Source organism: Ricinus communis, chromosome 5 (genome assembly GCF_019578655.1).
Source record: "Ricinus communis isolate WT05 ecotype wild-type chromosome 5, ASM1957865v1, whole genome shotgun sequence".
Taxonomy (NCBI): Eukaryota; Viridiplantae; Streptophyta; class Magnoliopsida; order Malpighiales; family Euphorbiaceae; genus Ricinus; species Ricinus communis.
In genome coordinates this window covers 31,027,141-31,042,521 of record NC_063260.1, presented here as the reverse complement: position 1 = coordinate 31,042,521, position 15,381 = coordinate 31,027,141, and the positions used below count along the sequence as shown (strand labels likewise).

General features: G+C 34.7%; 3 protein-coding genes and 1 long non-coding RNA gene across 4 annotated transcripts; 1 reads left to right on the top strand and 3 right to left on the bottom strand.

Moving 5' to 3' along the window:
• Positions 1-651: 651 nt before the first annotated feature.
• LOC8267412 (kinesin-like protein KIN-14C) lies at positions 652-5,627 on the bottom strand. Its single transcript, XM_002518524.4, has 17 exons — positions 5,361-5,627; positions 5,018-5,269; positions 4,782-4,926; positions 4,492-4,601; positions 4,276-4,395; positions 3,912-4,115; positions 3,578-3,787; positions 3,425-3,499; positions 3,181-3,327; positions 2,938-3,076; positions 2,697-2,806; positions 2,192-2,353; positions 1,909-2,108; positions 1,638-1,719; positions 1,452-1,556; positions 1,276-1,380; positions 652-1,109 (listed from the first exon to the last, which is right to left on the bottom strand). Exons 1-17 carry the CDS (start codon positions 5,409-5,411, stop codon positions 930-932), a joined length of 2,397 nt encoding a protein of 798 aa, XP_002518570.1. The 5' UTR covers positions 5,412-5,627; the 3' UTR covers positions 652-929.
• Positions 5,628-10,427: 4,800 nt separating this feature from the next.
• Positions 10,428-11,555, top strand: LOC8267413 (oxygen-evolving enhancer protein 3-2, chloroplastic). Its single transcript, XM_002518525.4, has 3 exons — positions 10,428-10,830; positions 10,969-11,264; positions 11,357-11,555. The coding sequence occupies exons 1-3, from the start codon at positions 10,524-10,526 to the stop codon at positions 11,453-11,455; spliced, it is 702 nt and encodes a 233-aa protein (XP_002518571.1). The 5' UTR covers positions 10,428-10,523; the 3' UTR covers positions 11,456-11,555.
• Positions 11,556-11,673: 118 nt separating this feature from the next.
• Positions 11,674-12,664, bottom strand: LOC125370208. The gene is made up of 2 exons (XR_007216147.1): positions 12,045-12,664; positions 11,674-11,956 (listed from the first exon to the last, which is right to left on the bottom strand). It is a non-coding gene; the product is annotated as an uncharacterized LOC125370208 (long non-coding RNA).
• Positions 12,665-13,952: 1,288 nt separating this feature from the next.
• On the bottom strand, positions 13,953-14,715 carry LOC8267415 (probable histone H2A.3). The gene is made up of 2 exons (XM_002518527.4): positions 14,424-14,715; positions 13,953-14,327 (listed from the first exon to the last, which is right to left on the bottom strand). The coding sequence occupies exons 1-2, from the start codon at positions 14,610-14,612 to the stop codon at positions 14,118-14,120; spliced, it is 399 nt and encodes a 132-aa protein (XP_002518573.1). The 5' UTR covers positions 14,613-14,715; the 3' UTR covers positions 13,953-14,117.
• Between the last annotated feature and the right edge of the window lie 666 nt (positions 14,716-15,381).

The following is a 15,381-nucleotide window of genomic DNA, read 5'->3' as shown; positions in this document are numbered from 1 at the left end:
CTGGCAGCTTTTTTCAACCTTTACAATGAAGAAGTTAGGTTTTTCTTTTTTGCATAATCAAGATAATTTTATCAGTTTGTGGGTTTCTTTTACTTGCGGTCAAGATTGGAGGATTGTTCCCATAAGAACTCGCATTGTATTCGTAAACAACTTTTGCAGTGATTATTTATGTACTTTTGTCGCATGATGATCGTGGGTGCGCCAATATTGCAGTCACTAATTTTTCTATTACTAAATATTTTATCTTATATTATTTAATTAATTATTTTTATGTAAATTATTATTTAATATGATTAGTTTCACCGCATATATTTACATTTATAAATAGTATAATAGATAAAATCTACTTTAAAACCTCTCAAATTTAAGCTACATTTTATATTCAAAAATTAAACTTAAAAAAAGATCCGATTTAATTACAAATTATTAGTTAATTGTTTAAAAAGAATTTAATAAAACACTAAAGAGAAAACACCAAGACCACATAATTTTTCAGAAATTGGATGGGGTTCTTAAACACTATTTATTACAAACAAAAACCTGTCCCTAGGAATAATCCTGATGAAACAATATCTGTACAGAATTGAAAAATCATCAATGCTAAAATGAACAAATTACGCTGTTGCTTCAGAATATAGGTGGCAAATCTCATACAACGGGAAAATACACCAATTTATAAACTCAAGCTATTAGAACAGTACAGCTCTTTCCCTGTCACTTGTGTTCACCAATTGGTGAACAGTTTCAGTTGCTAAAACAAGTCCTAAACTAAGCATACAAATTAGTAGGCTCACACAGCACTTCATTATCATTATACAAACGCACATTCTACAAACAAACCCTAAGGAACGACGACCCTCCTTATAGATAACAGTTGCTTCGTAGCAAATTAATTGTGTCGAGATGCACAACAAAAAAATAAATCAGAATTAACCATAGCTCAAGCGGGAATCGACAGGTCGTACAGTGGTCTGTCTTCGAGGAATTCCAATTTCACAAGCATTAACTCTAGCGGCAAACCGTAAAGAACACAGTGATTCACCAACTGAAGTGGGGTCTGGTGAAATATTGACAAACATCAAAGTTTTTGAATCCCCACCTAGACAAGGCTGTTCATAGCATGAATCAAATTAGAGCAACATCCAATAATCTAAGACCATATATAATGGTTGGAAAAAAAACACGGAAGCTGCTGTTGTATTCTTGTCCTCAATAATTATTGTTGAATGAACAGTATTGCCAGGAAGTTGCAAAGTTTACAGAACCAGTTTTTACCTGGAGAAGATATGTCAATTTGGAGTTCCTAAAGGGAACATGATCTTCCTTCTTCGCCAATGCAAAAATTACATCGCTCAAACATGACAAACTTTTATTGATGGCCTGTTTACATGGAAAAGTTAGAGGAAAACTGCATAACCAACTTTCTACTAGAGACCTTCGAGGACAAATACCTGAGTTTCCTTCAACCTATCCCCAGTTGCTCCACTTCTTGAGAGTCGCTCACTTCCAGCAAGATCAATGAGATTTAAAACACCTTGTACTTGTTGTTCGGTGTTCTAGCAAATATAAGAAAGAGAATATACAAATTAGAAATTCCAAACCCCAGGCATAAGCACAAAGGTTAGGACATTACAAACCTCATTCACCCCAGAGATACGTAATGTAAACACGAAATGACTTCTGGATGACTGCTCGTTCATTTGTGTCTTACCTACAGACCTGAAGAAAATATAGCAGCAAATTATACTAAACTGAACTGCATAAAATTATATGGTTAATTGAAATAAATCCATAACCTTTGATATCAAACATGTTTTACATTACAAATGCAACTTAGCTAACATTTTTACCAAAGATGTGTATCATACAACGAAAACGACCAGCAAATTTTGTGCATTATGTTATTACCTGCTTTGTGCAGCTTGTCGTAGAAGAGAGGAAATCTCTTGGATGCTACTGACATCAATAATTGTCAAATCAGTGACATGCGTATTGCCATTTGCATCATGTTTTATAGTATACTGCTTCCCAGCATTTTCTGTACCACTTGATCTATTTGTTGACAATAGATCACGAATGTTTTCATTGTAAATCTCCAACATTGAAGCCTATAATTATTTGACAAGCATAGTTGTTAGAGTAGTTGGTCAAAGGTAACATATATAAAAACTCAAATTCTATTCGGGATTACCTGCATTTTATACTTCCAACCCTGTGCTAAAAGAGACTGGCTAATTTGAAATATCTGCTCTAGAGAACGTGGTATTAGCCCTTTCTGTTCTGGAGCCTCTGTCTTGCCCATCATTGTGTAAGTTTTTCCTGACCCAGTTTGACCATAAGCAAAAATGCAGACCTACAAAAGGCAGAACACCAGTCATGCGCAACTCTACTAAGGCAAGACAGCACACAGCAAGCTTTTATTCACATGTACTCTGGTAAATGGCTAAGTGACCACAGACAACAACCATGATAAAAATTTTGACATACATGTTTTGAAAATCTAAAACATATGACACATTTATCATAATAACTCCATATCAGTCCATTTCCAATAGATACAATTGCTGTAAACCACTTCTTATCTCTTTTTAACCACACTTATATTCAGCTTCCAAATCGAATGAGGTCAAGATTTTGAACTACAAACGCCATCAAATAATAAGTAGAAAGAAAGATTGCAGGCACCAAAGAGCGACCTTGTAACCATCAAGAGCACTCTGTACCAATTGAGAGATTTCCACAAAAACATCTTGCTGACAAGCATCATGACTAAACACTTTGTCGAACGTGAAAGGATATTTCTGCCCTGTTTAGAATAAAATAGTGTTAGACAAGCAAATAACAAACTTTTGCTTGTGCAACCAACAAAAAGAAAAATATCTTCAACGCAATTAATTAAAAACTGATTAGGATCAGTAGTAAGAGAACAATTTTTACCACTTTGTATCAAGTCTATTCCCCGACCAAGTGTTTCTAAGGATGCAGGATAGGAAATGACTGGCGCTTCTGTTACAACACCATCATCTGGTAACAAGGGTCGCACTCGACAGAACACACGAATATTCCCCTTTAATTCCTGTAATATAATACAGGACATTTGATTAACATTTAAAGTTCTATATTTACTACCATCTAAAACATGGTGTAAAGTTAATAACTAAAGGGGAAAATGAGCATTACCAGAATAGTGTTATGTAACCTTTTCCTTAATTTCTCTCCTTCAATTAATTGATGTTCTGCATCCGCCAGGCGCTCCTGTAGCTCTTGTATGATTCTTCTCTGTTCCTCAAATTCTGTCCTTGTTTCTGATGCAGTTAAATTTGAAATCTAAAGAAACCAAACAATCACCAATAATTCATTAGGAAAACCCAGAACAGCTTCGCCGCATAACTCAGAACTTTAAATGGTGCACTGTGTAAACTACCTTTAACTTTTCATTAGCAGCAGTTAGCTGATGCTCTAACAGATGCATCCGCTCTCTTTGAGCAGAACATGTATCCTGCAGCAGAAAAATCCAGTCTCAGAAAATTGGCTGACTTATGTGTGTGTGTGACCTTGGGAAGTGGTTTGAGCAGACCTCCAAAGATTTTGATTTTGCCATCAAATTATCTATCTCGGCAAAAGATTTGCCTGTACTTTCTTTGTATTTCATTACTTCAGCACTGAAAGCTTGCACCTGTGCTATTTGGCGATCGCGGTCATCTCTCACTTGCTGCAATTCCCCTCGAAGACATTTAACTTCATTAAGTAATGATTCTTTCTGATTCATAGCCTCATCTTGGGAAGCCTGAAAAGTAGGAATGAGAAGGGAGACTCCAGTTACGATACTAGCATACTGCAATACAATGAATCGAGTGGCAAACAAGTATCATTCCAGGCTATTAGCTGAATCCCAAACTAAAAAAACTTACTCTGGATGATGTTAATTGATCTTGCAATGAGTTATAGTGGCCCCTTAAAGTACTAAGATTCTCCACTATAGTCGCCTTCTCTTTTTCTACTCGTTTGAGCATTTCACGAGCAGTTTCGAGTTCACCGTGCAGTTTGCCATTGTACTGTTGTAGGCTCAGGTTGTATTCTTGCAATCGCTTGTACATATCATCAAGTGAAGTAGCCTGCAAATTTGGACAAATCAATTGGTCACGCGGAACATCTGGAGGAAAAAGAACATGTTTCTTAGGTAGTAAAATGTTTGTTAAGTTACATTCAGCCAATCAGATATTAAAGAACTTAAAATCAAAATGCAAAAGCCCTAAAAGACAACTTAGATATTACCCTCTGATTGGCTGCTAATATATCCTGCTGAGCTTTTTCAAGCTCTTTCGAAAGAGAAGCCTGCAAAGTTTCTAGAGTAATCCGAGCTTCCTTTTCTCTTCTATGACAGTCAATTGCATCCTAGTTATCAAAACCACAAAATCAAAATTAAAAAACAGAAATAAAACAGCAAGCATCACACGGGATAACACAATCCAATGGGATTCGCAGTGTTACCATTTTTTCTGATTCTTCATTTGTAAGTTTCTCCTGCAAAGAACTGTTCTCGCCCCTCAATTCTGAAATAATTGCATTACATTTCTCCTCCTTGTCTTTCATCTCCACCTCTAAATCACACAAATAAACCTATATTACCAAGATTTTATATCTCGCGCAAATAATTGATTGCATATCATAACAATGTAAGGTCAAAAGTATTTTTTATAAGCAGAATACAAGCAAGGAAATAAGTCAAGTTGTCAAGTAAATAATTATTAAATTAACCTCAATTGAAAAACAAAACTTACCCATATCAGCACATTTCTTCTCAGAAGAATCCAGAGCAGCTCGAAGCTTCCCTTGCTCATCAAGATGAGCTTCATCTCTTTTCTGGAACCATTTGATGCAAACTTTAAGCCTATTATTAAGTTCATTCACTACTTCCATATTTCCCTGCCAAAAAATACCAAACTTTGAATAAAACTAACCAAACAAACACACTGTAATTAAACAGATAGCAATATATCAAATTAGAAAAAATAACCTTGTGATCAAATTTCTTCATCTTGGGCCTCTCATTAACCAATGCGTCCACTTCCTCTTTTGAGAATTCAATGGACTCACACTCTGAAGCCTCAGTGCTACCCGTATCACTACCAGGTGCTGCTGTAACATCCTGCCGTTTGTTAACTGAACCAAACGGTTTCCGGTCAGTTGCACCAATTCTTCCAGCACCAATCCTTCTACGCTTATCTAATGGAACACCGCCGCCGCCACCAGCACCACCACCGTCCTTCTATAAAACCAATTATTAACTTATAGTTTTAAAAGAATGAATTTTCAGATCCAAAACGACAATTAGAAAATAAAATCAATATAAGACTTACAGTGGAAGGACTTCGAGGAGGTCTGTTCTGGTTTCTGGAAGACATCATCATCTAAATTCACCCTTGAGGAAACACTAAGCCCTAACTCTAAAACGGGCGGCAGTTGCTGAGGTTTTAATTGGAGCCGCTGATTTACTTGATGAACGGCGGTGATGTGTAGATATTCAAAATCTGTGGAGAGAGAGAGAGAGAGAGAGCCGAAGTGGTTTGAGCGGAGAGTGAAATTTGAATTGATTTGAATTTGGAAAGATCCGGCGCTACTATTTTCAATGATTGGGCCCCTCATTTAAATGTTAACGTTGCAATGATCCTGGGCCCAACTGGATCGGGTTTAAATTTAAATTTGAATGGGCTCAGCCCAATTCTGGGGATTCAAATGCATCACAACAATGGTATGGTGTCTGAGCATGAATTAAATAGAATTGAAAGGTAAAAGAAAGCTAGTTTACCAACATTTATCCAACAACTCAAATAATAAACAAACAAATAAATGTCTATAATTTTATTTGATAGTTTTTAATGCCATTTTAATTCGCACATGCCATTTTCTTATGGCCTTTTATATTCTTATTGTGTAACTAAGCTTGCATCTTTTTTTGAATCAGAAGAAATTCATTTTATTAATAGTAAAAAGTAGTTTTAACCATTGTTTTGTTTTTATTGCTGTGGAATCTAAAATGTGGATATCCCTCCCAGAATGCACCTGTCATGTACAATCATGTTTAAGATTTTGCCTGCCTTGCAAAATACTTTTGACATGCTTGCCAGGCATTTAAATGACGACTTGCCTCAAGAAAATTGTAATGTGGAAAATATCTTCCCTTCAGGGTTCGGGTCAGAAGAAGACTAGAGAGATTTTGGAGAAAATGCCATCCTTGTGTTTGCTAATAGTGCTAGATTGAACTCTTCCAAACATCTAAGCATAAAGGAAACCATAGAGCAGTCCAAATTGTTGGAGTAACACTTTTGATTAACACCTTAATTAACTGCTCTTTTTACCCCTCTGATGAAGTTAATATTGTAATTAGTTTCATTTTTATCACAATTTTTTTTTTCTATCATTCAACTTTAATTATGTTTCAATTTTTAATTTATTTTATTTTTACCATTCAATTTTAGTTATGCTTCAATTTAATTACTCTATAAATAAAAAATTAACGTGTGGCATAAATAGCCAATAAAATAGAGTGATTAAAAGAGAAAAATACAACATATCAATTTGTTATTGATAGGGTAACTAAATTATAATCAAAATTATATTAAATAATTAAAATAAAATAAATTTAAATAATCATATAACTAAAATGAAACTAAATTTAAAATTTAGTAATTATTTATATTATTATATAAATAAAAAAAAAAAAAAAAAAACAAGGTCCGCACCTTAAATTTCGACATCAAAGCTAGTAAATCGATATATCTATCAAGATGCCTGTACAGTTCACGCCCAACCTCTCTACCCATCCCTTTCTACAATTGCAGGGTGTTGATGGCTTCTTTGACATTGACTTCTTGTACACTTTCTCAACAATAATCTGAAATTAGCTTATTAATTGCACCATCTTTACTTGGAAAAATAAAAAGGAATCTTCCCTAAATTAGAGATGAAAAATTTATGGAATCCTTTTAGAAATTTTGACCCCTCCAACCAAATTTTTTTAATCAACCTTATTGGCAGATTAGAGAACTCTTCTACGCATGGCAATAAAAGATCATTCTCAATCCCCTAAATAGCTTAAAAATATATTGCAAAGTAACTTAAAGGCCATTAGAAAGGGAATTACATTATTCATCTTATCCAAACTCAAATTTTCCATGATTTCCTTTATAAGATCTCATTCGGTTTGCTTATATTGAGCTTGAGGACATCTCACACTTTATAATGTTTCCTTTAATGTTCAAGTTATGGGTAATCCTATGACCAATTAAAATATTATCTAAATTGCACCTCTCTTTTATAAACACGCTTTGATTTTCACTAATTATAGAAGGAATGATTTTTAATTGGGTGGAAATTTCCTATGGATTAAAGGTTGAGAGTTGTTGGTATCAGAATGATAGAGAACATCGCCCTCCTTACATCATCTACCATCACCTTTTTAATAAGGTGGATATTCATATTAGCACCCAATATCTTATTAATACCCCTAAGCATCCTGTCAACATTACAGAGTTTGCTCGATTGGTAGTTAGCTTGAAAATAGTAGACAACAATGGAGGTAATGTACTCATTAGTAGTATCCCACTACTTGTTATCATCTTATAGTCTTATAAATTTATGTCGCCTCCTTTATACCACATGGGTATGAAGATATGCAGTATTTTGATCGCCATATCTCATCCAATTTTGTTGGGCATTCTAGTTCAAATATTTTACCTCTTTTGAACGCTCTCCTTCTAAGCATCGAATCTTAGCTCCTTTCCAATCACCTAATTGATTCTAGCATTCAATTTTCTACCGTTACACCAAGTCACCAATCTCTATATGCATCATTTATGCTCGTTATGAACTCTATACATGGCAGACCATCTAAGCCCTTTCAATCATGTCTTTAGTATGTCTCACCCATATCTTGTCATACTGAAATAACTTTTTATAAAAAATTCTTGTTGGACTAGAGTACATTAATTCCTCGAATAAAGATGTTTTGATTATCTAAGCCTAACTCTTGTAAATGGCTGACCTTCATTGTGTAATTAGAAAACCATTGAGCAGAAACCTAGAAACTTGTCCATACGTATTTAAATATTGCCCATACCTTCACTTTGCAGCTGGTATTTATTTTCATGTTTGATAAGGAGCCTAGATTATATTTTTTTCCATTGATTAAGTGTCTAATTGGAAAAAATGCTTAGAAGCCAATGCGCTCCTAGTTAAAAATATTAAGGGCCAAAAACACTTTTTCCCTAAAAAAGATAATAACAACAAACTAATAGGACCCGATTGGAGAAGATAAGGCAATCAGGACTTAAATGTAAGAGTAGTACTTAAAGTTGTTGGATGAATCTCCAAATCGAAGCAAGAAAAGTCGGTGATGTAATTCAATTACAGTTTTAGCAAATTGTAAAATGCTATAACAAAATCATGATACTTCAAAGTCATGCTTAACCATATATATCCAATATGAAATGAGAGTTGGGCAATGCATATATCTTAGTTTCTTTATCTCTGAAAAAGAAAATCAATCAATCAAGAAACCCTTTTATGGCTCTTGAAGAACAAGAAAGAAAAACTTTTAGTCTCTCTACTTCATCTTTAATTTAAAGTCTCTTTCTCTTTAATTTTTTATGGCTTCTTTCAATCAATGAGTTATTGAAAGCATTAAATATACTTTCAAGAAGTTGTTTAATAATTGCTTATATGGTGATGGTGGCAACGTAGTGGAAGGTGGCACAAGAGATGGGGACAACAATGTTATAGGTGAGGATGCGTTGGTTCAGAATCCTAGAACACAAATTGATTATGCTGCAATGATTTAATAATTTATTAAGTTTTAACCAATTTAGTTCAAAGTCCGACCGACCTATGGCCAAGTCAAGTTGTTAAAATTCTAAACGTATAAAAGTATGTTGATGGACACCAACAGTTTTGTATTGTTCAATATAATTTTTTGTTCTTCTCTGTTGTTAATATATAGTGACAATATAGAGTTTAAGAAGTAGTTTTAAAAATTTCATTATTATCTCTACTTTTATTAAAGAAATTTTTTTCTAATCTTTAAGGCAAGTAGTTATTAATGATGGTGCTAAGAGAAGTAAGTATTCCTTCAAGAAATTGTTTACAGATAGACCAAGTTGATTCGGCTGAGAATGTCATTGCATGTAACCCTATGCACACGCATGGTCGGTTATCATTTTGGCGGGATTCAGGAATTTAAACCTGAAACCTTTCATGGAGAGAAGACTGGCTGGATTTTGTTCTCAATTCTGAACGACAAATAATGTGGATTGTTACTTTGTTAGTTTTGAGTTTCAACTATTCTCCAGTAAGTGAATCCATATCTAAGTAGGATATCAATAATATTCCTTTCTTCCCTTCTTTTCTCATTCTTTTCTTCTTTCCTTTTTCTTTTCATAGGTAAGCAGTACAAATCTTTCACACTAAATTCCACTTAATAAAAAAATAAAATAAAATCAACTTTAAAATTAAATAAAATAAAATCACTCATTTACTCCAATATGTTTCACACCGTATGTAATGTTGGGTGCTTTGAGGAGGTTCATAGTTTATTAAATTTAATAAAAGATGATATGTTATTGTTGGTTCTGAGACTTTGAAGTTGCTTTTAAATCTGTATATTAATTTGGGTAACTTTGATTTTGCATTTATGATGCATTCAGTATTAATTTGAACCCTCGCATGTATGACTCTATTCTAGATAAGTTTAGTCTTGTTCATCTTCTTTAGGCTCCTAAAAGTCTCCAAAGATAATGATGGCATTTCTGCTAAACTAGGATTTGTTGAAAAGTAACGGCAATGATATAAGGTTTGACTTGTTGAATGACAAATCTAGAGTTTTGAGATTTTGAGGGGAGAGTACTTGTAAGGAAATGATCATTGAAACAAAAAAAATATAACTGTCCAATGGTTAAATAATATATGAAAATTTGTAAAAATTTAAAAATAAAAGGGAAAAAAAAGAAATAAAAGGAAAAGAAATGTTAGAGAAAGAGAAAGCTTCTTATAATTGGATATGTAAATGTAGGCATATCTAACGGATTTCAACACCTTTAAATTTCTGACAATGAAGAGGAACTTATAATATAAGCTTTTAATAGGTTAAGTGCTCGTCTAAAAATTAGTTTTAAGGACTAATCAGCTCCTAGAACCAAAGGTTAGGGGCAAAAATGCACCTTCTCCCTTATTGAATTGGACGATTGTTGAAATCTTGGTAAAGTACACGTGTCAAGAATCTACAAGCCTGTAGAAGAGGCAAAGCCAACATGTCAATAGAAGGACACATGTAGAGCAACGATTGGCCAAGATCATATCCAGCTTATCCAGGTAGAAAATGGCAGATAAGGTGACTGCCCAGAACCAATCTACATCACAAAAACATTAACCAAACAATGTCAAATTAACAATCCAATCCCAAAAATATAATTCCACAAAAACCTATCTTATTCCTTCACTTGAAACAAACTTTTGGAGGGCAAGCAAGTATGGCACAAGCAATGGCTTCAATGGCGGGTCTACGTGGCAATTCTCAGACTGTTCTTGAAGGCAGCCTCCAGCTCAGTGGCTCAACACGCTTGAATGTGGCTAGCAACACAAGGGTTGGAATGGCTAGGCCTAGTTTCACGGTTAGAGCCCAGCAGCAACAAGTGTCTTCTGATGCTGAAACAAGCCGTAGGGCTGTACTTGGTCTTGTCGCTGCTGGTTTGGCTTCTGTCTCTTCTGTTCAAGCAGTTCTTGCTGATGCTATCGCTATCAAGGTTGGACCACCTCCCCCTCCATCCGGTGGATTGCGTAAGTTCATCATTCTTTTCAATTTTCAATGATTTGTACTAACCAGAAAGATTACATAGAATGTAACTAGATATCGTCACTTCAGCATTTATTATGTGATGTTTGCAATTGTAAGCGTATAATGCTGTGGACTGGCAGCTGGGACTTTAAATTCTGATGAGGCAAGAGACTTGGAGAAGCCACTGAAGGAAAGGTTTTACCTGCAACCGCAAGACCCAAGTGCGGCAGTGGCAAGGACCAAGGAATCAGCAAAGGAAATTGTGGGCGTCAAGCAGTTCATTGACAAGAAGGCTTGGCCATATGTCATAAATGATCTTCGCCTCAGGGCTGAGTATCTTCGCTACGACCTCAAAACCATTATTTCTGCTAAACCCAAAGATCAGAAGCAACCTCTCAAGGAACTCTCTGGAAAGCTCTTTGACAACATCAGTGAGGTAAGCAACATCATCTTTTTCTTTTCTTTTTCTATTAAGATCTCTTAAAATGCTAGTGTTCTTAATGGAAATTGGTTGTTTTCCCTCTTCAGCTGGATCATGCAGCCAAGATAAAGAGTACTCCAGAGGCAGAGAAGTACTATGCGCAAACTGTATCCACCCTGAATGATATTCTTGCTAAGATTGGTTAAGATCTTATCTTGTATTTCGATATTAAGCTTTACTTGTTTTGGGTGTCATTTCGAAGGAATTGTAGCTGAGGGAGAAAAATAATTGCCTCATTGTGTTTTATGTTTATGAAGCACTTATGTCCATGCTAGTCACACGTAGTTTATTCCCAATCTTCCAAATTCACATTCCAAATTTGGGGAAAGGGGAGAAAGAAAGTAAAAACAAGATGCAGGAAAACTGATAAATTAAAAATGCTTCTTTAAGAATATTGAAAAGGAGAACTGCTTGTAAACTAACAAATATTTCTGTATAGATTGCTGTGATTAGTTATCATAAAAGCTCAGATCCATATCTCATAAATACCAAAAAGGAGAGGTACATAGAAAATAAAAGCTGATCAATGATCTATAGAACCTGCTTTCATTATACTCTTGAAGCCCTTTGATGATGTTCAATTCCTCTCAAAGTTGCCAAGCTAACTGAGCCAACATAAACCATCTTCCTTTTGAATTGTGGGGTCCCTAGGCAGAGAAGAAACTTTTTCAACTTCCTTAGATTCAAGTTTATAAGAATAAGACCCGCGATCGTACAACAAAAATCGAAAATCACCGTATTCAGCACTGACGAGAAGAAGATCTCCAAAGAACTCTGGTTTCATCTTCACCAGTGCAGAAAATGGAAGCACTATCTCTCTATTATCCCATTTGAGTCTCTTGTAATCCCAAGATATTAAGATTTCCTTGTACCATATGAGCAAATCCAAGAACCCATTCCAATTTAGAGGCCAAATTTTACTCCAGTTTGAAAACAAAACTTGTGGCAAAGCAGCGGTTGTAAAAGTCTCGCTCTGTAAATCAAGAGATACTATCTCTTTGCATACATTAGATCCACCCTTATTTACTCTTATATAGTGAACAGTGCCACCAGAAACTTCGCTTGATATCTTCTCTTCCTCCACGTTAAGATCATGAAACAATTTGGGAAATGGGAGAGGTATGCATAATTTATCATTCCCGAGGGTAAGTACTTCACAACCTTCATAATGATGGCTATAATGTTTCCATCAGGACAAGTGGCGACAAGTTTATATTCATTAATAGATGCAACAAATACAAAGGCCAAGGATGACCAATCTTTATGTGGATCAGGCATACACGCTGTCTGTTTGGTGATTGGATAAACCGGTGGTTTCTTGGTCACGACCGGCTAAAGATAAAGTTCCATTAAAGAGCGTTTCCATGTGGCAGAACCTTAATGGGAATTGTAAGTTTCATCAATTAATTCCCCAATAGTAAAAATACTATGATAAGTTGAATTAGAAGAAAACTAGAAATTACCAATTTAATCCACAAATTCGGATCGTTCAAAGATTGAAGTAAGAAGATGGATGCTACTTAACCCCTTTACCAACAAGGATAAAGATACTAAGATAGACCCAATATGGCTTGTTGAAGCTTCTTGGGTTTAAATCTTGTGATTGGGCCTTCTTGTACTATTAATGGATTAAGCTTTGAACTTGGATTCACATCAAACCTCCTCAGGGAATATAAGGTTTTCATGAGGCTCTTGAGCCGCCATCCAAGCCCGAATACCTTCGTTTAAGAGAATATTTTTAGTGTAGAAAATCTCAAATTCAGGATCTTCCGTTGCACGAATTTTCTGAGAAACGAAGTTATATTAGTGTCATTGGTTTTGAGCAGCAGCAAGCCATGAAGTTCCAAATTAGAAAAATCATAATCATAAAAGTGATGACTAGTGTCACGTGAGTTTTGTTAAGCTCCACGGTGTGACACTAGGGGTTACAATCATATGCTTTTCTATGAAGTAGCGATCGCGCGTTAAAGCATTCCGACACTTGCAAACACTCTTCATCCTCAACAATGACTTTATTGGTAATCGAGCCAAGATTTGGATAACTATTTCAATGGGAAGAAAAGGTTGCATACCAGTTACAGATGTTTGTGCTTGGCACGCCTCAGACTTTCTTTTGCAGGATTCATTGATAACACCTCCTCCCCTCAATGCATCTGTCTTTCTTTCAGTATTCTTCTGTCTTCCTCTTCTTCTCAATCCGTTCTTGTTATTTTAAGTAGTTTGTTTGCTACTAGAAGTTAACTATTATAAATAAATAAATAACAAGTAGTATATCCACGTTAATTTTAGTCCAAATCCAATATCATATATCATATCGGAAAAAAATCGGAAATAGCCAATGAAACAGGATTGGCATCGTTAGGTGCTAAGAGAGTCTGCACTTTTTTTTCCTCTTTTGGATGATTGCCCGCCATGGTATTGTTAATTCTATTTAGAATAACCAGTTACAATCCGAGCAGAATCTGTACATGACTCTTAGATGAAACATAAGACACATACCACCAGAGTTCTTTTCTTTTAGATGTTGTGGATGGGGCAGAATAATTCTTTGTTCCGCGGCAAAGTTTCGGATCATTAACTTATTACTGTTATAGCTTCTTTTCAGAAAAGAGTGGCGAATAAGCATGAAAGAAAGAGACAATGTAGAAAAGAAATACCCTATTTCATTTATGAAGATTTTTCAATTACACCAAGGAAATTATCAAAATAGGGGGAAAAAATTAAGTTTAAATATGAAAGTGAAGAACAAATCAAAAATCAAAACACTAATTGCTAATTGTATGAGACATTTCAGTTTAGGAATTTTTTTCAATTGTCGTCATCACCGGGGCCTTTGGTACCAGGTCTCTTAGGAAGCAACATGCCGTGAATGTTGGGCAAAACACCACCATTAGCAATAGTAACAGTTCCAAGAAGCTTGCTTAATTCCTCGTCATTCCTGATTGCTAATTGGATGTGCCTTGGCACTATTCTGTTCTTCTTGTTGTCCCTTGCTGCATTCCCAGCTAATTCCAATACCTATAAACACCCAAATTAAAAGAAACCCTAAATCAAAATTCCCACATTGTAAATGAAATCCAAAACAGTAAGTTAAGAAAAAAAATAATATAATACCTCAGCAGCAAGATACTCAAGAACGGCAGCGAGATAAACAGGGGCGCCAGCACCGACGCGCTCGGCGTATTTTCCGGCTTTCAAGAAGCGAGCAATACGACCTACTGGAAACTGAAGGCCGGCCTTGCTGCTTCTCGATGTTGCCTTCTTTGCTGCCGCGGATCCCAAGGATTTCCCTCTTCCTGCCATTTTCTTCAAGAGCTTTTCTTTTTTATTTTTTCCTTTTCTGATAAAAATGACTCTGGTTATCAAACAGTTGATCTCTTCGGATTTGATATGTGATGGGGCTTTATATATATAGAGAGAGTGAGGGTTTGTTGTAAGCCAATAAGTGGGTGTCACGCGGATCGTCATCATTGGCGCTTGGATCATATCGCGGTTGGCGGTTGGATGTTACTCGGTTTTATTAATAAGGAATTCTACAATTTTTTGCAGCTGGTAAAATGACCAAACTGGCCGGGGTTTAGATTAAAAACAAGAAAATGATTAAAATTCTACCTCACCCAATATTTATCTGACAGATCAGGAGCCCATTAGATTGAGAGCAGTTTCAGTGGTTATATTGTTGACTTTTTTTTTTAAATGATTTATATATTATTAATTTTTAAAATTTAAATTTTTTATCGATATGTATGTTTAATTTTTAATATATTAATGTTGTTTTAAAAATATATTTTTATATTTGACACATGTAATTTAAATTTATTTATAATTTTATAATTTTTTATTAATTTATTAATTTTTAAATTACATTTTTAATTACACGCTGCCTCTAACATTAAAATATAATATTTTAATATAATATCAATTAATAAATAATTTTTAATTAAATAATAATACTAATTATATTCTAAAAAATAATATTTTAATTATATTTTAATATCATTATTAATTGATTTTATAATTAAACAACAATTCTCATTCTAAAAAATAACATCTTAAATTATATTTTTAATAT